This window comes from Mobula hypostoma, chromosome 2, assembly GCF_963921235.1.
Source record: "Mobula hypostoma chromosome 2, sMobHyp1.1, whole genome shotgun sequence".
Taxonomy (NCBI): Eukaryota; Metazoa; Chordata; class Chondrichthyes; order Myliobatiformes; family Myliobatidae; genus Mobula; species Mobula hypostoma.
The window spans coordinates 236,006,913-236,034,095 of record NC_086098.1 but is presented as its reverse complement, the minus strand read 5'-3'; the positions used below and the strand labels follow the sequence as shown (position 1 = coordinate 236,034,095).

Genomic DNA, 27,183 nt, shown 5'->3' with positions numbered 1-27,183 from the left:
CGATTGTTGCGTGTTGTAGTGTGGACAGGGTAAACAGATTTAAAAACTCTGTCATGACAACATCACAACAATGCTTTTTCTGCTTCTGCTTGGTACTGCGCAAGCACTGCCGGACGGCTGTTATGACACGCAGTCGGTGTGAACAGTGTGAGATAAATTGTAAAGTGAGCTTTTTTTGACTAGATCCCCTAAATTGATTTGATTGAGTCTGTCATTAAAAATATTAATGTCAGAAATACCTGCGCAGGTCTGGCGGCAGAAGATTCCACTCTCTTGATCTTGGGTAGAGGACGGCTTGATGCGTGTGTTGTTTACTTGATTGTCTATGTTAATAGTTTGTTTTGAGTTAAACATCTCCACTGCTTTCCTGACCTTGTAGTCATTTGTAACTCACAGAAACACCTCGACTTCATTGTCTTTCTAAATGAAGAAGTCTGGTCTGCTTTTTCCAGTGGGGGTTTTCTTTGTATTCCTCGAAGACATTGTTGAAAACTTTCTTTCGCTGTTGTTGTTGGTACTCTAGTTTTTGACCAATGGAAATAGCACAACACCGCTGCAGAAATGTAAATATTATATGGTTTCTTCTTTGCTTGTTTTCTGTAAATGTGTCTGTGGATGCCCAGTAGGAGTAGATTCGCCCAAATACCCATTTTAATGTGGACAGGGATATTTTGAAAAACGCCTAGTGTGGACACCTGTCATTTTTACTTGAAACCGGCGTTTTCAAAATTATCTGGTCTAGTGTGGATGTAGCCTTAAAAATTTAGGTAAGAGACTCCACCAAAATTAAGAAACGGATGTAAGGAATCTCCTGTCTAATCTCCATCAACCACCTTTTGTCAAAACCAAAAGGTGTGAAAAGTCAGGAAACATCCTCTTGTGAGTTTTTAATCCATATTTCACTCCAGAGAGCAGCTGCTCAAACGCGTTGCAGCCATTCTCAAACCAGGATATACAGGCTCAAGCTTAACCATTATTTACAGGATTCTGACAATCCCCTTAAGACTTTATCAGGATGGTCTAATTCTGCTCCTATGACCACACGTTGGAGGAGCTCAGCTGTTCGGGGAGCATTTATGCAGAGGAATAAACAGTTGATGTTGCAGCCTCCCTAAGTCTTGAAGTTGATGGGATTATGATGGAAGTTTCTAAAATTGAGAGACATGAATGGGGTAGACATTCAGAATGTTTTGCTCTAGGGTAGAAATGGCAGTTACTAGAGGGCATAGATTTAAGGGGAGAACAGGAATCCTTAAAGGAGATGCGCAGGATATTTATTTTTGCAGACAGCGATAGGTCTGTGGAACATGGTTCCGGGGAGGTGGTAGAAGGGAATATGTTAACAATATTGAAGAGACGGTTGGGCATGCAAATGGGCAGGTTTCCTGTGCAGACTAATTATTAGTTTAACTTGCAGTTGTAGGCCAAAGGGCCTGTCCCGATGTAATGCTTTCGAGATAGGGTGGGGGTGTTTGAGAGGGCTTGGGGAGAGAAGGGAGGCCAGTGTTGGGTTGATAGACCCATGGACTGGAAACTGCTGACATCGAAGAGAGCTGAAATGAATAAATATTTTTAAGGGTGGAGAGATGATTAGTGCTGGGGTTTTTGTCTTGGAAATAACCGTTTATGCCTGGCACTAATCATCCGCTGGAGCTCTGTTGTGAAAGTATGGGGGAAGCTGTACTATAAGATCATGTTTCTCCTGGTTTGAGCACGACGCTGCAAATGGAGGGGGGCCGGGTGTGTGTGTGTGTGTGTGTGTCTCTCCCCCCCCCTCCCCCCCTCTCCCCCCCAGAATAGTCAGTGAAAACCTACAAAGATGGATGTACAATGTGCAAAAGACAGTGTGAAAATATTAAAAAAGGTAAGATGAAATAAATACATTAATACTTATATTATTTTAGTTTGCACATTGTCTGCCCATCTTGTGTGCAGTTTTTCACTGATTCTATTGTCTCTTTGTATTTACTGTGAATCCCTGCAAGAAATGAATCTTGGGGTACTGTATGATATTTATATTCTTTGAACTGTGTTCTATGTTCTGTTCTTATCAAAGCCTTTCTCTCAATTTCTGCAGCCTTCCATGGCTCCAAGGCAGAGCGGACCCGGAACCTGGAGAAGGTGCAACGAAAAGGGGGGGTGGTCATCACCACCTACCAGCTGGTGATCTATAACTTGGATCAGCTCTCTCACCTGGACGGCCGGCCATTCACCTGGGACTACATGGTCTTGGATGAGGCACACAAGATCAAATCCCAACTCAGCAAGACCACCAGGCACGTCAATGCCGTCCTGGCCAAGAACAGGATCCTACTGACTGGCACCCCCGTGCAGAACAACCTGCAGGAGATGTGGACCCTCTTTGACTTCGCCTGCCAGGGCTCGCTGCTGGGGCCCTTGAAGACCTTTAAGACAATGTATGAGAACCCCATCACCCGTGCGAGAGAGAAGGACGCCACCCCCGCAGAGAAGGCGCTGGGACTTCACATCTCCGAGTCGCTCATGCGGCTGATCGAGCCCTACTTCCTGCGGCGGACTAAGGAGGCCATTCGGGACATGGAGGAGCAGCCCCTGGAGGCTGAAACAGGAGGACGGAGGCCAGCGGCCAAAGGCAACATGCTGTCCCTGAGCCGAAAGAACGATCTGATTGTGTGGGTCCACCTCAGCCCCGTCCAAGAGGAGATCTACCGCAAGTTTGTGTCATCCGAGCTGATCCTGGAGCTGCTGCAGACTAAACTCTCTCCGTTGGTCCAGCTCAACAACCTGAAGAAGCTCTGCGACCACCCGAGGCTGCTGTCCAGGAGGGTCTGGGGGGAACTGGGGCTGGAGGCGGGTGATGGAGACGGCTATGACATCTGTCAGGTCTCCAACGAGCTGCTGGTCCAAGAGTCGGGCAAGCTGGTCTTCCTGCTGGGTTTACTGGAGAGGCTGCGGGAGGAGGGCCACCGGACCCTGGTCTTCTCCCAGTCACGCAAGATGCTGGACATTGTCCAGAGAGTGCTGACCGCCAGGGGCTTCCAGCTGGCCCGCTTAGATGGCACCATGGCCTTGCCAGAGCGGCAGAAGGTGGTGGAGAGCTTCCAGCGCTACTCCCACTGCTCAGTCTTCCTGCTCACCACCCAGGTGGGTGGAGTGGGCCTCACCCTCACCGCTGCCAACCGGGTAGTGATCGTTGACCCCAGCTGGAACCCTGCCACCGACGCCCAGGCCGTGGACAGGGCATACAGAATTGGGCAGACTGAAGATGTGCTCATCTACCGCCTGGTCACCTGTGGCAGTGTGGAAGAAAAAATCTACAGGAGGCAGATCTTCAAGGGTGAGTCCCAGCAATGGCAGCTCAGGGCAAGGTGGGGGGAGGTGGGGTTGGTGTTATTTGTCTTGGTGGGTTGCATTTTGTGGGACAGGAGCACCAGGACCAATTGTTGGGGAGAGACCACCGCAGCAATCAAGTGGGACCCACTCTGGAGATGTGGCCTTTTGGGGGGTGATAGCTGTGGGATCTGGAGTTGAGGTAGAGGATTGGGCAACCAGCAGATGGGTCGAATAGCATCTTGTGTAGGTGGGTAGGAGGGAGGTAAGGGGCTTCTGTTTCTATTTTGGTTTGCCTGTGTTGATATAAACATGGTGAGCATGCTTTGTTGGTGCCGTGATGTGTGGCTCACTAGTGGGCTGCCCCCAGCACATCTGTATTTGGCTGTTAATGCAAATGACACATTTCACTGTATGCTGTACTTGTGGTAGATAAACCGGAATTTGAATCATTGGCGTTGCAAAATTGCCCTCTTGGCTCACCTGTCATCTCCTTACCTGGATCCGCCTTTTTGCTCACTCTACCCTTTTCCCTCGCCTCTGTATTCCCCACCTTCTCTCTTCCATTCAGAACAGCTGAAGATTCTCATTAAAAAAGCAAAGGCGCTTGAAAGATATGTGGATAGGAACGGTTCAGAGGGATGCACAAAATGCTTGGGGAGCTCAGCAAGTCGGGCAGTATCTATGTAGAGGAATAAACAGTTGATGTTTTGGACTGAGACCCTTCAGGTCTGGATATGGGCCAAATGCAGATGAATGGTGTTAGCTTAGATGGGAACCTTGGTTGGCATAGACCAGTTTAGCTTAAGGGCCGAAGGATTAATGAGACCCTTCACCTGTGCTGTAAGAGTCAGCAGTCTCCTCACCCTCCCTACCAGGAAAGCCTCAAAGCTCTGTTTTCATTTGACTTGTTACGTACCCCGTAACTGGGTTGCCAAACCAGCAGAAATGGATCACTCAGTTGGAGTCTGGAGTACTAGAACTACGAAAGTTTTATTAAAGAAACAAGCAACACAGTAATCGAAAGGATAATAAATGCAACAGTTCAGCGATGATAAACACACATGTGCACAGAATTAAGATAACAGCATCAATCAAGCTCTATCGTTGTCTAGGGGTAAATGACCAAATTTCAAAGTGACTCAAAGTTCAGTCCAGTTTAGTAGGTCAGTTCGCAGTAATCGTTGCCATGACGATGGACAACGTTGGGGGGGGGGAGAGAGAGAGAACAGGAACAACTGATCATTCAGACACGGCTTCACTCACAGACCGGCGATATGGCTCACAAGCAGCTTTTGGGCAGGTCCTTGGTGATGTCACCTGAGGTCACCGACTGTGACCCCTCCTCCAGATGCGGTCGATCCTCTGCAGTGAACCCGGCACCCAGGCAAGGGCGGACACACACCGGGTTCCCGCTGATCGTACCTTTCCACCCTGGCCATTGTCTGGTACTTCCCACCGACTTGTGAGAGGCGGACCGCTTCCAGGGTCTCGTTACCTCAGGTGGCGTGTGTGTCCTGCCTTAGCGAACCTGTCCCTTTTTATCTCCCTGCTGGGGTATCGCCTGTCCATCACTTCAAACAGTTCAGGGTTCAAAGGGGGAGCCGCTCCAGACAGCTCTCTACGCATCTCCAGGTGCTGTTTCATTGTGTCCCTTATCTCTCTCTTGAAGACAGGTGGCAGACCAACTGCTGATCACACAGGACAGCTAACATCTTATCTATGTGTATTCGTCACAGACTCCAGACCTAACCATGTCCCCTCCACCACCGCCTTCCTCCATCTAGCTGAACTTGTTCTGACTGTAAATAATTTCTCCTTTGGCTCCTCCCACTTCCTTCAAATAAAGGGTGTAACCATGGGCACTCGTATGGAGCCCAGCTATGCCCGCCTGTTTGTCGGTTACGTGGAGCAGTCCATGTTCAAGCCTACAATGGTGACCATCCTGCGCTTTTCCTATGCTACATGGACTGCATTGGTGCTGCTTCCTGCAACCATGCTGAACTCATCAACTTCATCCACTTTGCTTTCAACTTCCACTCTGCCCTCAAGTTTACCTGGCCCACTGTCGTGATCTGGTCACACTAGGGTTGGAGGAACAACACTTTGTATTCCATTTGTGTAGCCTCCAAACTGATGGCATGAACGTCAATTTCTTGAACTTCTGGTAATGCTCCCTTTCACTTCCCATCCCCTTTTCTGTCTCTCACTTCATCTTGCCCACCCATTAACTCCCTCTGGTGGTCCTCCTCCCCTTCTTTCTTCCAGGGCCTTCTCTCTTTCACCAATCAACTTCCCAGCTCTTTACTTCATCTCTGTCTCCCCACCCTACTGTTTCAAGTTTCACCTATCACCTTGTGTTGCTCTCTCTCCTTCCCCCTCCTCCCCACCCTTTTAAAACTATTCAGCTTTTTTTCTCCGGTCCTGCCGAAGGGTTTCAGTCTGAATCATCAACTGTGCTCTTTTCCATCCAGAATTTTGTGTGTGCTGCTCAGATTTCCAGCATCCGCAGGTTTTCTGTCGTTTATGGACTGTTTATTCCTTTCATAGATGCTGCCTGACCTGCTGAGTTCCTACAGCATTTTGTATGTTGCTCTGGATCTCCAGTATCTGCAGAATATCTTGTGCTTAGCATCCTTGTGAAACTCTTGAGAACCGTCTTCAAAACCTCCATAGCCTGCCTGTAAACACTACAGATTCTGTGGTTGTTAGAAATCCTAGCAATGTGCACAAAATGCTAGAGAAACTCAGTAGGTCAGGCAGCATCTTTGGAGATGAATACAGTCAATGTTTTGGGCCTAAACCCTCCATCAGGACTACCTGTAATCTGCATTATATCCGACCTGTAATGGGCCAGAACAGTGCACAATACTGTGGGCTAGCCACAGATTCTGCCTGACCCGCTAAGTACTCCAGCATATTGCTTGGTGCTCCGGGTTCCAGCATCTGCAGTTACCACTGACTCCAGAGGGCCAAAATGCCTGAAAAAGCAGCTGGAAATCTGAAATAAAAATAATGCCGGAAATCACAGGCGAGACAGCATCTATGGAAAAAGCCGGATTGCCTAACATCTTCCCTGTCTACTGCCCTCCTGCTCCCCCACCAAACCTGATCCTGAACACTTCATCAAGGACCTGCAGCATTCAGATCAGGCTCTCCTCTTGCTGCTGCCACCCGGAAGGAGGTACATGGGGCTCAGCACCTGGGTCAGGAACAATTATTACTCAATCATCAGGCTCTTAAATCAATGGTGATAACTTCACTCATCTCAATATTGAACTGCTCCCACGACCTATGGAGTCACTCTCAAGAACTCTTCATCTCATGCTCTATTAATTTAATTGTTTTTTCTTTTTATACTTGCACAGTTTGTCTTTTGCATGTCAGATGTTTCTCTTTTTGTGGGTTTTCATTGACCATCGTTTCTTTGTATTTGCTGTGAATGCCTCCATGAAAATGAATCTCTGGTTGGTATAAGTGACGTGTGCACCTGGATGATAAATAAATTTACTTTAGTCCACAGTCCAGAAGCGAGTTGCAGAGACTGACAGCTTCCTCCGCAGGGATGTTCCTGCAGCCTCAGGTCCTGCTTTACTGCATTTATTCTCTCGGTATGACTGAGGCTGTTGTGTGAGCCATACAACATGTACTTCAGCCCATCCTTGCCCGCTCTGCATTAGCCCAGTAGTCTTCCATTCCTTGGTCAATCTTGAGGCCCTCCATTGGTTGAAGTCAACCGTGGACGTTCTGTCCTACCTGTCTGTACTGCGCAAGCCAGGGCAGTACAATATGCAGACCAAGCTGTTTCCGAAGTAGCAGGCTCTTTTCCCCCCTCCCCCAGGCAGCTGATGAATCCAAAGTACTATTTAAAACAAAAAAACAAACAAACCAGTGCATTTTGGCACCAGCTGTGTCACAAGAGCTGCCAGTCGGTCTTGAATGTACAACTTCCTCAGGAACTCCAGCTCTGGATTTTTCCTTTGGTTACTCCGGCACCTTCCCCATGTGCGGGTATAGCTGCAAGTGGGAGTTTGAGATTGGAGTTTTCCTTCTCTGAAGTGAGCTACAAGCCCCCACTGCCCAAAGCAACTGGTTTTAAGGTGGCAGTAACCAGCCTTTGCCCCTACTCCCGTTAGTAGAAACTGTTCCGCTGGGATCAGTAGCTAAGCGATACGTGAAGTCGGGAAGCTGGGCTTGGTTGTGAGAGACAATTTGAGATGCACGCCATTAGGAGCATTTAATAGGTGGTGGGCATACACTCCCACTACTACTTGCTCCCCTCTTCTGCACGCACACCCCCCCCCCCCAGGACTATGACATCCTTAAGGAGGGGAGGGAGGGAACGTCGACTCAGACCATGAGAGGCCTGCGTCGGGCATTTTCATGCCTTACAAGGCGCAGATTGGAAGTCTGTATGGGGCACCACTCCTCGCCCAGACTAGAGCAATGTGTGATTAAGTGCCTTGCTCAAGGGCGCAAACACGCTGCCACAGCTGAGGTTCGAACTAGCGACCTTTAGATCACTAGACGAACGCCTTAACCACTTGGCCATGTGCCCAACACTTAAGGAACCAGAACACAATGTTATTAACACAATAAGAAACATTAAATATAATACACAAGGTAGCTTGTATACATTGATTTTATGTCCATAAGGTGTTGCTAGGCTCTACATAAGGTGACTGACAGGAAATAATAAAGTGGAGGTGTTGATCAGCCTTGCAGCTTGGGGAAAGTTACTGTTTTTAAGAGTCTGGTTGTCCTGGTGTGGATGCTATGTGACCTCGTCCCTGATGGGAGTGGGACAGTCTATGAGCAGGGTGGGCAAAATCCTTCACAATAGGCCTTTTCTGGCACCTTTCTGTATATACTGTATGTCCTTGATGGTGCTGTTGATGCGTTGGGCAGTTTTGAATTCTCGTTGTTCAGCCCTCCTCCAAAGTGTAAAGTTAATGCCATGTTAATTCCTGACAACCTGGTGAGGCTGGTGTTTATTAGCCAGTTCCTCACGTTATGGGTCAGAGGAATAGTCTGGTGAAGGATCTTGGCCCAAAATATTGACTGTTTATTCCACTCCTTGGGGGAATAAGCCTGACCTGCTGTGATCCATTGTGTGTATTGCTGTGGAGAGGTTGAGCAGGTTGGGACTTCTCTTTGGAGTGCAGGAGAGTGTTGGAGGTGCTGTTCCAGAGGAATAAAATCACGAGGGGCACAGACATAATAAATGCACACAGTCTTTTCTCCCCCAGAGTACAGGAATCGAGAATTAGTCAGACAACACTCATTTTTAATATATAAAAAAAAATTTGCTGGTGAACGCAGCAGGCCAGGCAGCATCTATAGGAAGAGGTACAGTCGACGTTTCGGGCCGGGACCCTTCGTCAGGACTAACTGAAAGAAGAGATCTGTAGATGTCAACTTCCCACTATCTCTTTCAGTTAGTCCTGATGAAGGGTCTCGGCCCGAAACTTTGACTGTACCTCTTCCTATAGATGCCTGTCCTGCTGCGTTCACCAGCAAATTTTATGTGGGCTTGAAATTCCAACATCTGCAGATTTCCTCGTGTTGAAGAATTAGTCGGGGTAGGTTTAGGGCGAGAAGGGAAAGTTTCAATAGGATCCTGACACAGGACTATTGTCCAGAGGGTGATGTATATGTAGAATAAACTATCAGATGAGCTGGTTGAGGCAAAAACATTATTACCATAAGAGATGGGAGTAAAATTAGGCCGTAGGGCTCTGCCATTCAATCATGGTTGACTTCATGTGCATGTTGGCTGTGTGGTGAAAAAGGCACAAGAGTGCCTTTTTCACCTTGGACGGTTGAAGAAGTTTGGTGTGGGCCCCCAAATCATGGAACTTTCTCTAGGGGCATAATTGAGAGCGTCATGACTGGCTGCATCACTGCCTGGTATGGGAACTGTATTTCCCTCAACTGCAGGACTAAGCAGAGAGTGGTGCGGACAGCCCAGTGCATCTGTGGATGTGAACTTCCCACTATTCAGGACATTTATAAAGACAGGTATGAAAGAAAAAGGCCCGAAGGATGATTGGGGACTCAAGTCATCCCAACCACAAACTGTTGCTGCTGCTACCATCCAGGAAATGGTACCGCAGCATAAAAGCCAGGACCAACAGGCTCTGGAACAGCTTCTTCCATCAGACTGCTTCACTCATGCTGACACAACTGCATTTCTATGTTAGATTGACTATCCTGTTGTACATACTATTTATTGCAAATTATTAATTGAACAAAGATTTTTACTCGCGTATATGAAGCATATAAGTAGTAAAATCAACTCAATTTATTTTTCTTCCTAACCCCATTCTCCTGCCTTCTCTGTAACCTTTGATGCCACTAATAGCCAGGAGCCTATTAACCTCCACTTTAACTATGCCAGACGACTTGGCCGACAGTTTGAAACATTTTAGTCATAGTCATACTTTATTGATCCCGGGGAAAATTGGTTTTCATTACAGTTGCACCATAAATAATTAAATAGTAATAAAACCATAAATAGTTAAATAGTAATATGTAAATTATGCTGGGAAATAAGTCCAGGACCAGCCTATTGGCTCAGGGTGTCTGACCCTCCAAGGGAGGAGTTGTAAAGTTTGATGGCCACAGGCAGGAATGACTTCCTATGACGCTCTGTGTTGCATCTCAGTGGAACGAGTCTCTGGCTGAATGTACTCCTGTGCCCAACCAGTACATTATGTAGTGGATGGGAGACATTGTCCAAGATGGCATGCAACTTGGACAGCATCCTCTTTTCAGACACCACCGTCAGAGAGTCCAGTACATTTAAAAATGTACATGGATAGGAAAGGTTTAAAGTTCAAAGTAAACTCATTATCAATGTACACCGTATACTACCTTGAAATTCCAATCTTTTTGCAAGCATTTATGGGAAAATAAAGAAATACAATAGAATTTATGAAAAGCTATAAATAATAGACTGACAAATGAAGACAAATCATGCAAATAATTTTAAGAAGTAGATAAATAATGCTTGTGTCCATGAAAGTGGAGTCAGTTCAGCATGGAGGGTGTAGTTATCCACACTGGTTCAGGTGCCTGATCCAGATGGTTGTTTAGGGGGATATGGGCCAAATGTGGGAAGATGGGGCGAGCTTAGATGGGTTGCCATGGGCCAGTTCGGTTGAAAGGCCTGTTTCTGTGCTGTGAGGCAGACTGAGTGGAAAGCACTGTGGCCTGGGAAGTTGGCACAGGGAGTTCTGCCGGGTGCCTTCAGGTTGGGTGTGGGTGTCACTGGAGAGTGGCAGCTGTAATTAACAAGGAGCCTGTAACCTTGCTCTATGTCTCCGACAGATTCGCTGATTCGCCAGTCGGTGGGGGAGAGGAAGAACCCTTTCCGGTACTTCAGTAGACAGGAGCTGAGGGAACTGTTTGTGCTGGAGGACCCCAGGCACTCGAACACCCAGAGGCAGCTGCAGACTCTGCATGCCGGCCAGCGGGAGATGGACCCTGTCCTGGAGCAGCACATTACCTTCCTGCGCAGCTTGCCCGTCTTCGGTGTGACCCGCCACGACCTGGTGCACTCGCAGGACATGGCACCGGACGAGGAGAACCGGGTCAACGACTCAGCCTCGCAGCGGTACATCCATGAGCGCGTGCAGCTGGCACAGGACCTGGTGGCAGCAGGATCGCAGCTGCAGCGGGAGGTGGGCTTGCCTCCCAGCCCTCCAGCTGCCAGGGGTATGCTAGCCTTCTTCCTCAACTTTGCCTTTCCACTGGTGACTCTGGAGGAAAATGTGCCTTAATGAGCCCATGGTGGAGGTGTGTCCTTGTCCTACTTGTGTACACAAAGCTGTTTGTTCATTTCCTGTATGGTGGTACAGTAATGTCACAGTTAGCACCAGCAAAGGCTGGTCAGTTCCTGTCCCTGTCTGTAAGGAGTTTGACAATTCTCACTGGAACCATGTGGGATTCCTGAGTGCTGGGTTTTGCTCCCACAAGGTCAAAGGCGTACAAGTTGTACTTCGTAAGTTGCGGCGTGCTGTTTGGTGTCGGGAGCATGGCAACACTAGTGGGCTGCCTCCAGCACTCCTGGGGCTGTATTGGTTGTTGATGCACATATGACAAGTAAAGCTAATTTAAAGAAAACAGGACTGTCTGCTGGCCAGGAGCAATTGGCTGGCTTTGTACCCCGATCCCTGGTTCTTGACACGTCCGTCCATTTATCGATGCTGCTTGACCTGCTGAGATCGTCCAGAATTTCAGACTAAGACCATAAGACGCAGAAGCTGAATTGGGCCAATCAGCCCATCAAGTCTGCTCTGTCATTCCATCATGGCTGATTTATTATCCCCCTCAACCCTGTTCTATTTCCTTCTGTAGTCTTTGATGCCTCTACTAAACAAGAACCTATCAACCTCTGCTTTAGATGTACTCAGTGAATTGGCCTTCACAGCTGTGTGTGGCAATGAATTCCACAGATTCATCACTCTGGCTAAAGAAAGCCCTCATCTCAGTTCAAAATCAATGTCCCTCTGTTATGAGGTTGTGCCCTCTGGTCCTAGACTCCCCCACTATAGGAAATATCTCCATATCCACTAACCTTTTTAATATTCAATAGGTTTTAATAATTTTCTCTAGCAAGTACAGGCCTAGAGCTATTAAACACTCCTCGTACGTTAATTCCCAGGATCATTCCCAAGAGCATTCCCTGGACTTTAGTGCCAGCACGTCTTTTCTTGGATAAAGAGCTCAAAACAACTGTCACTACCTGTGTGCAGTGTGACCAATGCCTATTGGTGTGTAATGCTTTGGGGCAAGGGAGTTGTTTACGGTCTCCTTCGCCAAAATTCATCCCTTTTCCGACATCTGATGTGAATAGGATGTTTTCTACACTGGAGGTGTTATTTCAAATGTTCAGTTCTGAACTTGGCTGTCTGTAAAGTGTATGAGTTTATGTGGAAGGCACTTTAGATATTGAGCTATGCCCTTTGGCCAAACTTGTCCACACTGACCATGTTCCCTAATTGAGCCAGTGCCTTTTGCTTGTGTCTGGACCATAACCCCCTAAATATGCACAACAGACCCCTCCCTCCCTGTCATTCCCCTCGGGCCTCTGGGATCTGGTCAGTGTGACACCTAGTGAGGTAGTTGTATCATGCCAGGTATTTTTCTTCTCCCTGCAGGTAAAGGTGGAGGAGCAGGAAGACTGGTCCAAGAACCTGATTCCAGAGAGACACCTTTCATAGATTTGACACAGCTGCCGAGCGACACAGAGACAAAGGGCAAGTGTTTTAACCTGAGCTGTAAGTTAGCTGCTGGTGGTCTTGAGGGCAGGGTGGGAGGGTGGTTGACCCTAGTGTTCAATTGTCCTGTGACTCTGGTGCTAGGGGGCAGGGAGGGTGGAGAACCCCTCACTTGGTGAGGTGTTGCAAGAGCCTACAGAATGAGGAGTTTGAGGTAGAAGTCCACTTTCCCCCTTGGAATGTAACCTCCAACTGCCTGCCTCTATCTGGGGTAGGACATGAAACAATTATTAAAACACTAGGGATTAATCAGCTTTCATTCCACATTATTTAGCATGTTTTTAATATATAGTAACTTCCTCTGATCCTGTTTCTCATTTTGCTGAGTGTTGGGGACTTAACCTATCCACGAAGACAGCCTAAGATTGCTTGGGCGATCCTGTCCCTTGTAAATCACAGGGCTCTACAGAGATGGTTTGACCGTGGCCTGTCTTCTCAGACACTCATGCTCGAACTTTTCTACCTGCAGATACTGAAGAAAGGCTGATCCCAGAACGCGATTCCGGAGCAATCCCACCTCCCATAGACTTGACACAGCTGCCGAGTGACAGGGAGTCAGAGGGCGAGGTGTCTAACTTGGGCTGTAAGTTAACAGAGCTGCCGGTGGGCTTGAGTAGAATGGGAGGGTGGTGTTTCTACCTGGTGACAATGGCAGCATGTTGCAGGGTGATGGGCCGTACCCTTTGTCAGTTTGAATGAACCTGACGATCAAGCATCCATGGTTTCCCGGTGGGTCTGTGTGAAGAAAGATTTCTTCAACCCTGAATGGCCTACCTGAATTTGTCCCCTACAACCCAGGGTGAGTATGCATCTTGTCAAGCCCTGACAATTTAGATGGTTCAGTGAAAGCCCCTTTCATCCTGAACTCTAATGCAGACTGTCCACAGTCCTACCTTCCCAGGAGTCAATCTGGAGATTTTGTGCACTCAGTATATTCTGTACTGTACAGCACAGAAAAAGGTCCTTTGGCCCACCTTATCAATGCCTACCCTTATTACCCATCTACACCAATCCCATGCATATTTGCTCTGAGACCATAAGACATAAGAGGAGAATTAGGCTGTTCAGCCCATCGAGTCTGTTCCACCATTCCATCATGGATGATGCCAGATCTCACTCAACCCCATATGCTTGCCTTCTCACCATATCTTTTGATGCCCTGACCGATCACGAAATGTTCAACTTCCGCCTTAAATATACCCATGGACTTGGCCTCCACCGCCGTCTGTGGCAGAGCATTCCACAGATTCACCACCCTCTGGCTTAAAAAAAAAAAAAAAAATTCCTTCTTACCTCTGTTCTAAAAGATTGCCCCTCAATTTTGTGGCTGTGCCCTCTAGTTTTAGATACCCCCACCACAGGAAACATCCCCTCCACTTTCACCTTATCTAGTCCTTTCAACATTTAGTACGTCTCAATGAGATCTCCCTGCCCCCGCATTCTTCTGAGTTCCAGTAAGTACAGGCCCAAAGCTGCCGAACTCTCCCTGTATGTTAACCCCTTCATTCCTGGAATCATCCTAGTGAGCCGCCTATGGACTCTCTCCGATGACAACACATCCTTTCTGATATATGGGGCCCAAAATGGTTGACAATACTCCAAGTCTGGACTGATTGGTGTCTTATAAAGCCTCAGCATTATCTCCTTGCTTTTATATTCTATCCCCCTTGAAATAAATGCCAACATTACATTTGGTGCCTTTACCACAGACTCGACCTGTAAATTAACCTGCTGGAAGTCTTGCACAAGGACTCCCAAGTCCCTCTGCACCTCTGTTTGAAACTTCAGCCTATTTAGGTAATACCTCACACTATTGTTCCTTTTACCAAAATGCATTATCATTCATTTCCCAATATTGTATTCCATCTGTCAGTTTTGCTCATTCTTCCAATTTGTCTAAGTCCTGCTGCAATCGCATTGCTTCCTCAGCACTATCTACCCCTCCACCTATCTTTGTATTATCCACAAACTTTGCCACAAAGCCATCAATTCCATTATCCAAATCATTGACAAACAATGCGTAAAGTAGTGGTCCCAATACTGACCCCCGAGGAACACCACTAGTCACTGGCAGCCAATCACAAGGCCCCCATTTTTTCCCCACTCACTGCCCCTGCCTGTCAGCCATTCCGCTATCCATACCAGCATCTTTTCTGTAACGCCATAGGATTTTATCTTGTTAAGCAGCCTCGTGTGGCTCCTTATCAAATGCCTTCTGAAAATCCAAGTAAATGACTTCCACTGCCTCTCCTTTGTCCACCCTGCTTGTTACTTCCTCGAAGAACTCTTAACAGATTAGTCAGGCAAGATTTCCCTTTACAGAAACCATACTGACTTTGACTTGGTTTATCATTGGTCTCCAAGTACCCCAAAGTCTTATCCTTAATGTACTCCAACACTTTCCCAACCACTGAGGGTAGGCTAAACTGGCCTGTAATTTCCTTTCTATTGCCTTCCTCCCATCTGAGAGTGGGTGATGTTTGCAACCTTCCATTTCTCTTGGGACAATTGCCCGAATCAAGTGATTCTTGAAAGATCATAACCAATGCATCCAATATCTCTTCAGCAACCTCTCTCAGGACTTGGGGATACAATCCATTTAGTCCAGGTGATTTAACCACCTTAGACCTTTCAATTTGCCTAGCACTTTTTCCTTTGAAATAGCAGTGGCACTCACTCCTGCTCGCTGACACTTACGGACCTCTGGCACGCTGCTAGTGTCTTCCACAGTGAAGACGGATGAGAAGTGTCCATTAAGTTCATCTGCCATTTTTGTCCCCATTACTACCTCACCAGCATCATTTTCCACTATGAACTGTCACCTCCCTTTTACTCTTTATATAACTGAAAAAGTGTTTGGTATCCTGCTTTATATTATTAGCTGGTCTGCCCTTGTGTTTCACCTTTTCCCTTGTAGCTTTTTTAGTTGCCTTTTATTGGATTTTCAAAGCTTCCCAATCATCCAACTTCCCACTCGCTTTTGCTACCTCATATGCCCCTTCTTTGACTTTTACACGGTCCTTAACTTCCTTTGTCTGCCATGGTTCCCAACCCTTGTCATTTGAGAACTACTTCCCGTGTGGGACATGTCTATCCTACGCCATGTGAACTGTTCCCAGAAACTTCAGCCATCTCTGCTCTGTCACCATTCCTACTAGTGTCCTCCTCGAATCCACCTGGGCAAGCTCTTCTCTCATACCACTGTAATTCCCTTTATTCCATTGCGATAGTGATACATGTGAGTTGTGCTTCTTCCCCGCAAATTGCAGTATGAATTCAATCATATTGTGATCACTGCCTCCTAAGGGTTCCTTTATGTTAAGCTCCCTCATCGTGGCTATCCCTCGAGGTCGAGGATGATGGTCTTCATTCTGAGAAATGGCCCACAGAGTGAAGACGCCTGTGCGTGTATTTGTTTAACGTGTACTTGATGTTGCACTCCAAGAAGCACACGATACTTCACAAATCAACCAACTGATTCCAATGGCATGGAAACCATGACGATTGGAGCTGATGGATTTGTTGCAGCCTTCATCCGCCTTCACAGCTGTTGAGTTCGAAGTAACTTCGTCCACCTGTTCCACCCGTTGAGGTCTTGGTTGGATTGTTCTTTGTCTTTCTTTTTAAATCTTTTTATTGAGTAAGTATACAAAAAAGGTAAGCCATATAAACATTAATACAATGTTAAAGTATAATAAAATTCCAAAAGATAACAATACCAAAAAGAAAATACTACAAACAATGTAATTTAAGCATAAGAAACCAAGATAACATAATAGTATACTAGATTTTATATATATCAATGGAAAAAAAGAAAAAAAAAACCCCAAAAAAAAACCCACCGTGCAACTAACTAAAAGCAAAGCAATGGGCTAACTTGAAACCAAACAGAGTTAAACTTAAAATCACGTCCTCAATCCCGACCTCCATTAAAACAGTGAAAAAAAACAAGAAGGGTAAATATTACATTAAATGAAAATATCGAATAAAAGGTCCCCAAATCTGTTCAAATTTAAATGAAGAATCATAAAGGTTACTTCTAATTTTCTCCAGATTCAAACATAAAATCGTCTGAGAAAACCAAAAAAAGGTAGTTGGAGCATTAAGCTCTTTCCAATGTTGTAAAATACATCTTTTCGCCATTAAAGTAAGAAATGCAATCATTCTACGGGCTGAAGGGGAAAGATTACTAGAAATTTTAGGTAGTCCAAAGATAGCAGTAATAGGGTGAGGAGAGATATCTATATTTAATACCTTAGAAATAATATTGAAAATATCTCTTCAAAAAGTTTCCAAAGTAGGGCAAGACCAAAACATATGAGTTAAAGAGGCTATCTGCCCCGAACATCTATCACAGAAAGGATTAATATGCGAGTAAAAACGCGCTAACTTATCTTTGGACATATGTGCTCTATGCACCACTTTAAATTGAATTAGGGAATGTTTAGCACAAATAGAGGAAGTATTAACTAATTGTAAAATCTGCCCCCAATCATCCACAGAAATGGTAAGCCCCAATTCCTGTTCCCAATCTACCCTAATCTTATCAAATGGAGCTTTCCTAAGTTTCATAATAATATTATAAATCATAGCCGATGCACCTTTCTGACATGGATTAAGGTTAATTATCGAATCTAAAATATATATAGGAGGAAGCATTGGAAAGGAAGAAAGTATAGTACTTAGGAAATTTCTAACTTGTAAATATCTAAAAAAATGTATTCTTGATAAGTTATATTTATTAGATAATTGTTCAAAAGACATAAGGGAACCATCTAAAAATAAATCCAAAAACCGTAAAATACCCTTAGTCTTCCAAGTTTGAAAAGCGCGATCCGTAAAAGAGGGAGGAAAAAATATGTTACCTAAAATAGGAATCGCTAACCCGAATTGATTAAGATCAAAAAATTTTCTGAATTGAAACCAAATACGCAAAGCATATTTAACGATCGGGTTAGAGACCTGCTTAAAGCGTTTCGAATCAAAAGGAAGAGATGAACCTAAAATAGAACCAAGTGTATAACCCTGAACAGATTGTAATTCCAATGCTACCCATTTAGGAATAGATAGTATATCCCGGTCAAGTAACCAAAATTTCATATGTCGAATATTAATAGCCCAATAATAAAATCTAAAGTTAGGTAATGCTAAACCTCCATCTCTCTTAGCTTTCTGTAAATGTATTTTACCCAGTCTCGGATTCTTATTCTGCCAAATAAATGAAGAAATTTTAGAGTCGACTTTATCAAAAAAAGATTTAGGAACGAAAATTGGTAATGCCTGAAACACATATAAAAATTTTGGCAAAAAAAACATCTTAACTGCATTAATACGACCAATCAAAGTTAAATATAAGGGAAACCATTTAGATGAAAGTTGAGTAATATGGTCTATTAATGGTAAAAAGTTAGTCTTAAATAAATCTTTATGTTTACAAGTAATTTTAATCCCAAGATATGAAAGGTAATTATTAATCAATTTAAATGGAAATTTATAATATAAGGAAAGATGTTTATTAATCGGAAAAAGTTCACTCTTACTAAGATTTAATTTATAACCTGAGAAAAGACCAAATTGTGCTAATAACTCTAAAACAACAGGAATAGATCTCTCAGGATTAGAAATATATAAAAGTAAATCATCAGCATAGAGTGATAATTTATGGGACTTTAATCCCCGAGTTATCCCAGTAATATTTGAAGATTCTCGAATAGCAATTGCAAGAGGTTCTAATGCAATATCAAATAATAGGGGACTAAGAGGACAGCCTTGTCGAGTACCACGAAAGAGAGGAAAAAAAGGTGAGTTTAAAGAGTTAGTACGAACCGAGGCTACAGGGGAGTGATATAACAGTTTAATCCAGGATATAAATTTCAAGCTAAAATTAAACATTTCAAGCACCTTAAATAAATAAGGCCATTCTACTCTATCAAAAGCTTTCTCGGCATCTAAAGAAATAACACACTCAGGAACATTTTGTGAGGGAGTATAAACGATATTTAACAATGTACGAATATTATAAAAAGAGTAACGACCTTTAATAAAACCCGTTTGGTCTTCCGAAATAATAGAAGGAAGTACTTTTTCTAGTCTATTTGCTAATAACTTAGAAAAAACTTTAGAATCAACATTTAATAAAGATATTGGTCTATAAGATGCACATTGAGCAGGGTCTTTATCCTTCTTTAGTATTAAAGAAATTGATGCTCTATTAAAAGATTCCGGAAGTTTACCAAGTTTCAAAGAAGCCTCAAAAACCTTATAGAGCCAAGGAATCAATAAAGAAGCAAAACATTTATAAAATTCAACGGTAAACCCATCAGGGCCAGGAGCTTTCCCCAGATTCATAGAAAAAATAACATTCTTAATCTCATCCATTGTAATGGAAGTATCTAATAAAGAAGACATATCCTGTGAAATCTGAGGAAAGTCTAACTTATCTAAAAAATCATTCATATATTTAGAATCTCGAGGAGACTCTGATTGATATAAAGAAGAATAAAAATCACAAAAGGTTTGATTAATCCCCACATGATCCAATATCAATCGATCATTTTGGTTATAAATCTGATTGATTTGAGATTTAACATAATTAGATTTCAATTGATTAGCCAGCAGCTTGCCAATTTTATCACTGTGAACATAAAAATCACTTCTTGTTTTCTTTAATTGGTTTACAATCGAGGACGAGAGTAGTAAACTGTGTTCCATTTGAAGTTCAGTTCTTTGTTTGTATAGCTCCTCAGAAGGAGCCATAACATATTTCTTATCAATTTCTTTAATCTTGTCCACAATTGCCATCTCCTCCTGCTTCTGTTTCTTCCTCAAAGCAACGGAATACGAAATAATCTGACCCCGAATATAGGCTTTAAAAGTGTCCCAAAGAGTGTTAACCGAAATATCTTCTGTATGGTTAATTGTAAAAAAAAAGCTCAATCTGTTCATTCATAAAATTAACAAAGTCCGAGTCCTGAAGCAACAGCGAATTAAAACGCCATTGTCTATTGTTTGGTATATTGGCCATAATTTTAATAGAAAGCTTAAGTGGAGCATGATCCGAAATGGTTATAGAATCATAATCACATTTAATCACTGAAGGAATGAGACGAGAATCAGTAAAAAAATAATCAATTCTTGAATAGGAATGATGAACATGTGAAAAAAAGGAAAAATCTTTTTCCTGAGGATGCAGAAAACGCCAAATGTCCGTCGACCCAGAATCAGAAAGGAAAAAATTAATCAAATTTGCAGATTTATTAGGTAAAGTCCGTAAAGGAGCCGAACGGTCCAAAGCTGGAGATAAACAGGTATTAAGATCTCCGCCCCAAATCAATGAAAACTCGTTCAAATTCGGAAACTGATCAAACAATGATTTATAAAATTCCGGACAATCCATATTAGGAGCATAAACATTAACCAAAACTACTTTTTTATTAAATAGTAAACCACTAACCAATAAAAATCTACCATTCGGATCAGAGATAATATCCTGTTGTATAAAAGTAACTGAGGAATCTATAAAAATAGAGACGCCTCGAATCTTAGCATTGGAGTTCGAATGAAATTGTTGTCCCTTCCAGAATTTGAAAAAACGTAGTCTGTCCCCCCTCCGTACATGGGTCTCTTGTAAAAATAAAATTTGTGCTTTAAGTCTCCGGAACACTTTAAAAACTTTTTTTCTTTTAATAGGATGATTAAGACCATTAGTATTCCAGGAGACAAAATTAATAATAGACTCCATAAATCCTAAAGTCAACCCACAACAAGGAGGATTGACAATAGGCGCGACCCACAAACCCGGAGAGGAAACAGAACATACAAAAGATACCGGGGAAAAGGACGCAACCAGAACTTCAATAATGTATATAGCCCAAAGAAAAACAAACTAAAACGTGAAGCCCCCCCCCCCCCCCCCCCAGCCCAAGACCCCAAGGCAAAATCTAAAGCAGACCCACCAGAAAGAAGCAAGCGCTAAAACTACCCCCATGACTTCCGGTATACGCTCCCTAAAAAAAAGGTATAAATATGAAAAGGATCAGCTAATTGTAAAACAGTAAAAAAATAAGTAAAAAAAAAAGTTAGCTCAATTAGAATACACACAGAACAGAACAAAAGCCGGAAAATATATATTAAAAAAAAACCACAATAAACCTCAAACTCATGAATAGACACAGCAACAAAAAAAAATAGGATTATTAACATAAAGTGATTATAAAAAGCAAAACAGAATAAAATTTAAACAAAAACTACAAAATTTAAGGCCGCACAGGAAATACGTAAGATGACAAAAGGGAAGTAACCACCCAGAATCCCCTGGGAAAAGAAAGAAATGACGCAGTTAAAAAGAAAGTTTAGCAGCCATATTAAGAAATCGAAAGTAAACTTTTCTGCCCAAATAGGGCACAGAAAAGTTAAAACCAACCAATTCACAGCCTCCGATCAACGGAGAAAATTAAAAAGAAGGCAATTAAGATGTTGGAGATGAAAGTTGATCCAGATAACTCTGGGCATCCGATGGAGAATCAAAAAAACGAAGGGCTCCATCTGACATGCGAATCCTTAGACGTGCAGGGTACAGCAGCGCTGGTCTTAAATCCATCTTATAGAATTCCGACATCACGGATCTGTAACGGACCCGTTGGTCCCAGATTGGTTTACTGAAATCTTCCACGAATCGGAACTTAAGATCCAAAAAATCAATGAAACCTTTAGATCGAGCGAATCGAAACAGTCTCTCCTTGTCTTGAAAGTAATGAAAACGTAAGATAACATGCCTAGGTCTATCTGACCTAGACGAGTATGATGGGATTCTGTGAACACGATCCAGTAGCGGTGGTTGGTCAGGAAATACAGTAGGGAATGCATCTTTTAAAAGTTGGGAGAAATATTTCATGGGGTTGTTAGCTTCAACGGCTTCCCTCACGCCAATCATTCGTAAATTCTGCCGTCGCATTCTAGATTCCAAGTCAGAGTTTTTAAAGGTCAAAAAGTCAAGTTTCTTCTTCATTACATTAATTGTTTCTTCGATTTTCCCCATCTTAAGCTCACTTTGTTGCGCGAATTTTTGAAGATCAGATATAGCCGACTGATGTTCCGCAATACATGTTTGCATCTTATCAATTAAATCGGCAATTTTCTGGAAATTAGTTGAGATTTCCGTATGAATCAGGTCTTTAACAAAGCCTGCAATTTCCGTACGAATCATCTCCCTAACAGGTTGAAATTTCCCTCTGAATTAACTCCGATATCGCTTTCAAAGTCACCGGTGATTCAGTCGGAGGGAGATCCGTAGCTTTCGGTTTAACCGGAGGTTTACCATCCTTGCCGTCTTTCCCGTTCTTAGACATAGCAGATCTAAGTATCATCCAATTGTCAGAGAATTCAGTTTAATTCAAAGTATTGTAAAAATTGATGCCTTAATGGTTAATTAAAGTATAGCTGACCATAGAGAAAAAAAACTCAGAGGTAATGGAGCGAGTCAAGAACGCGACTTCACTCCATGAGCGCTACCGGAAGTCCCGGATTGTTCTTTGTCAGGGACCTCACCCTCGACCTTACCGCCATGGGTGACCCTAGCAGGAGCATAGCACCAGATGGCATCGCTCTCGGGATCACAGGACCACACAAGCTTCTCCACCACGACAAGGTGACAGTCCACGGAGACATAAGCTCCCTAAAAAGATCTGGTTATTACACAACACCAATCTGACAGCCTTTCCCCAAGTAGGCTCAAGCACAAGCTGCTCTAAAGAGGCATTCAGCAAATTCTCTCTTGCGATCTGACACCAACCTGATTTTTTTTTTTTTAATCCCCTTGCATATTGAAGTCCCCCATTACAAATTGCAAGCCTTTTCCAGCTTTCTTTGCAATCTCAACCTTGCATCGTGACTACTATTTTGGAGGCCGATATGATTCACATAATAGTTTTATTTTTACCCTTGCAGTTTCTTAATTCTAGCTGCAAAGATTCAATGTTCTCAGACCCTCTGTGACTTCTTTCAAAAGATGTCATTCTGTCTCTTACCGACAAAGCCACACCACTGCCAAAGGATACAAAGTATATCCTTCGATGGTAATCTCCCAACTATGGCCTCCTTTGAGTCACGACTTGGTGATGCCCACAATGTCATACAGAACAATCTCTAATTGCGCCATGAGTTTGTCCACCTTATTCTGAATGCTAAGCACATTTAAATACAGCTCTTGTTCTCTGCATTTGGCTTGTCTTCCCATACATTCATGTTATACCCATCTATTTGTAAGCCTGTTGGTTCATCTTCAGTTCTAGCATGCTGGTTCCCATCCCTCCCTGCCATATCTGTTTAAAACCACTCCCAACAGCTCCAGTAAATCTGCCTTTAATAATGCTGGTCACCCTCGGATTCAAGTACAGTCCGTCCCTTTTGTATATGTTCCACGTGCATCAGAAGAGGTCCCAAGTCTGAATCCCTGAAGTCCAGAAATCTGAATCCCTGCCCCCTGCTCCAATTCTTCAGCCACACATTTATCTGGCACCTCATCCTATTCCTATCCTCACTGTGTGGCACAGGCAGCAATCCCGAGATTACTACCCTTGAGGATTCAGGACTTCCTCCCTTTTTCTACCTGTGTTGTTGGTACCAATTTGTAACACAACTTCGGGCTACTCCCTTTCCCTTTTCAGGATATTGAGGATGCTTCCAGAAATATCATGGGCCCTTCACCCGGGAGGCAAACTGCCATCTGTGTTTCCTTTTTGCATCTACAGAATCACTTATCTGTCCCTTTGACTATAGACTCCCTATTACTGTTGCCGTCCTCTTTAGTTCTCCACCCTTCTGAGGCACTCGGCCAGACTCAGTGCCAGAAGGATGGCTGCTGTTGCTTCCCCCAGGTAGGTCGTCCCCCTAAACAGTACTCGAAATGCATTACTTATTGTTGAGGGGAGCAGCCTCAGGGGTGCTCTCCACTATCTGACACTTTCCCTTCCCTCTCCTGACTGTCACTCTCTTATTCTTTAGCCTTTGGCTGATGACTTCCCTGTAGCTCCTGTCTATCACTAACAAGCTGAAGGTCATTGAGCTCCAGTTACCTAACGCAGTCTGTAAGGGGCTGCATCTCAATGCACCTGGCATAGATGTGGCCATCGGGGTAGCTGGAAGCCTTCTGGAAATCCCACATCTGGCTTCCAGGGCAATACTGGCTACCGCCTATTAACCCTATTCTCTCAGGACTTGAATGAGGAATGAAGTTGCCTACTTATCTTGCCTCCACCTGTTCTTGAGCCAAAGCCTGCTGACTACTCTGACCTTTCCACTAGGCAGTGCACTTTACCTGAGACTGGGTTTTTAAAAGCTCCTTGCCAGACCTACGCAGGAAGGCTTCTGTTGCGTCAACAGCCTGAGACATCAGAATAACAATTGTTTCGTTTTGAATTCATTTCCCTCCCTTGTTCTCTAGTCTTTAACACTAGCTCTCTGAACTCCAAGGTGGAGATCATCAGGCTCTCAAGAATTTGTTACTTCTTCCCTTCTCTTCCCCTCACCTTGTTCTGGTGCCCCACCTCCTTCCATGGTCTACTGTCCTCTATTAAATTCCTCCTTCAGCCCTTTACCTCTTCCACCTATCACCTCCAGCTTCTTACTTCAAGCCTCTCCTGGTCTTGCCTGTCACCTGATAGCTTGTACTCCTTCCCATCCCATTTCCCCCCCCCGCTTTATTCTGGTTTCTGTCCTGATGAAGGGTCTCTGTCTGAAACATCCACTGTTTATTCCCTCCATAGATGCTGCCTGACCATATTTCCATCTGCAGAATCTCTAATCTATATAAGTGAAGGCATCCGTTAGTCTTGTGAGACCATGGATCTGCGCCTGGAAAGTCTTCACTCTCCAGGGCGCAGGCCTGGGCAAGGTTGTATGGAAGACCAGCAGTTGCCTATGCTGCAAGTCTCCCCTCTCCATGACACCGATGTTGTCCAAGGGAAGGGCATTAGGACCCACAGCTTGGCACCAGTGTCGTCACAGAGCAATGTGTGATTAAGTGCCTTGCTCAAGGACACAACACATTCCCTTGGCTGCGGCTCGAACTCACGACCTTCAGGTTGCTAGTCGAATGCCTTAACCACTTGGCCACGTGCTCACAATCTATATAAATAGATTAAATATTTCCTCCAATCCCATCTCAAGCTCTTGGTTTTTGGACAGTACTGGGTAGTTGGCCACATTCATGAAGACAACCAAACCAGTTGGCCATCTTTTGCGCCTGTAACTCAGACTTTCTCCAGCAGCTATACTCCCTGCTGAGACAGTTTGCCAGCAGCTTGTCTTTCCTCAGGCATTCATGCTGGGCTTGTCTTTTCACCCTGCAGGTGGAGAAGAGCAAGAGGACCCGGAGCTGGGTTTCGGAGAGATGCCACCCCCTGCAGACCTGATGCAGCTGCCGACTGACGGGGAGACGGACGACCCGGTGTCTGACCTGAGCTGCAGACTGGCCAGACTGCCGGTGGACTCCAGAGAGGATAACAGCATTGTGTGCATGTCCAGCGTCCCATCGCCTTGTGGCACTGGCACTGAGGAACTGGGTGGTGCTGATTCTGTATTCTGCGACCCCAGCCCCGGCGAGAGGGGCAACGTAGTCCTGGATCCCACCGACAGCCAATGCGAGGCCTTCCCGGAGCTGAACACCTCGCGATCGCTGCTTCACTCTGACTTCCAGCTGGTACTGGAGGACACATTGGAGAAAAGCAGTGGAGCGGGCTGCCAGCTGGAGGCCTGTTCTGTGGAGGAAGCCAGCTGGGCTGCCGAACCAATGGGAGCACAAAGCCCCTCACTGAACGGCGGGTTGGACAACCCGAGCGAGGAGTCCCCACCCATTGTCTTCCGCAGGGGGAAGGGCAGGGTCAGAGTGATTGACAGTGATGAGGAGCCAGCTGATGATTTGCCAGGACTCTCTGTGGTCGGCTGGCCGCTACAAACATTTGACCTGCCCGCTGCTTCCACACCCAAGGATTTAAACCTGCCCCCACTCGGTGTGCACGATACCAGTGTCTGCTCTTTCTCCCGGCGCTCGCTGGTCCACTCCGTCCTTGATGAAATGGAAGACTCTTCTGAGGAGGAGGACGAGGACAGAGCCAGGCAGATGGGAGGTGAATGGGGCCAGGAGCTGGTGGGCAGTGGCGGTGACCTGGGAGAACAGGAGCCCCGGGTTTTGACTACTGGCAGTGAGGAGGAGGAGAGCGAGACCTTCAACCCCGAGCTCAGTTCCAATGAGCAGATGGAACCTTTTGCCCAGGCGGTGGTGGGGCAGCCTCCCCCCGACCGGGACAGGGAGTGGTCCTGGGGACAAGGGAGCCTAGCGGAGCTGGAGAGTGTGATTCAGGAGCTGACGGGGTTGACTGCCAGGAGTCTAGGGGACGAGACGGGTTCCCTGCCTTTCACAGTGGACGAATGTGACAGCCTGCTGCGGCAGTTCACTGAGCCCTCTCCTAGGAAAGGCACGGGTTCCTTGTGCCCCTCTCTGGAGAGCCTGATGCTGGAACTGACTCGTCTGTGCCCTGAAACTTCCAGGGAAGGGATGTCATCGGCAGAACTCCCACTGGGGGAGTGCAGGAGCCTGGGGCAAGGGCCCATCGACCCAGGTCCTGTCGGTAAGGAGGTGGAGGACAGACCAGAGCCCATAGTGGAAAAATGGGAGAGCATGCGAGAGCGCACTGAGCTGGGTACAGGGGCTGTCTGCGAGGACGACAGTCCAGAGCCCACTGACCCTGGTACAGGGACTTCCCATGGGCACAGCAGACCAGAGCCTGCAGAGGGACAATGGGAGAGCTTGGGGCAAGATCCCTCTGACCAGGGTACAGGGTCTCCCAGTATTGGCCACATATCAGATCCCACACTGGAGGAATACGAGCGTCTGGTGAGATGTGGCAGAGAGCAGATTGAGCGTGGGGAGCTTAAGGCAGCTCTGGGCTACTTGTTGCAGGCTCTAGATCTGAGGAGCGGTGACCCTGAGGTGCAGTTAACAACCATCAAACTCTACCGGCAACTGGACAGGAGCTGATTGGGGGGGAGGGGTGGTGCAGCAGTTCCCTACTACCTTAGGGTTGGGTTCATACTGTGTCTGTGTGGGAAGGCCAGACCTGACATTGTAAACCTTTCCTGTTGCTTTGCTGTGATGAAAGGCATTTACTATTGGTTGGAGAACTACCCGGCAAGCTTATTTAGGATTTACCTACTTCGCCTCATTGTCTCCTGGGAGTGTATGTAGTTCCTACACTGCTGGCTGTCAGAGTGTGTACTGTCTTGTAAGTGTCTGGTAGGCTGCACTGGGGAGAGACTGAGAGCTCTTGGACTTGTGGCACACTGACCATCTGATCCCATTGCTAACCCCAGTGGTCACCACGTGTACTCAGACATCCAGCTTTGCCTCTCGTCCTGTATACCAGATTCATTGGGTCATTTCAAGCCTCTGCTCTCAACTAGCGGAGAATTTGAATTTGGTGCCTTTGCTTGATGCCATAGTTGGGTAATTGTGTATTTTGTAAATGTTTATACTTGAGAATGCTATTTTGAAAATGTTAAGTTTGGGAGTAATAAAATGAAACTTTGCCAAAGA

At 45.2% G+C, this 27,183-nt stretch overlaps 1 protein-coding gene across 1 annotated transcript in view; it reads left to right on the top strand.

The window, feature by feature from the left end:
- The window catches only part of ercc6l (excision repair cross-complementation group 6-like), a 31,766-nt gene extending 4,583 nt beyond the window's left edge, over positions 1-27,183 (top strand). Inside the window, exons 2-6 of the mRNA XM_063041653.1 lie at positions 2,078-3,316; positions 10,642-11,028; positions 12,474-12,572; positions 13,063-13,176; positions 24,941-27,183. Of these exons, the coding sequence (XP_062897723.1) occupies positions 2,078-3,316; positions 10,642-11,028; positions 12,474-12,572; positions 13,063-13,176; positions 24,941-26,628 (3,527 nt within the window). The 3' untranslated portion in view covers positions 26,629-27,183. The remainder of the gene's footprint in view (positions 1-2,077; positions 3,317-10,641; positions 11,029-12,473; positions 12,573-13,062; positions 13,177-24,940) is intronic.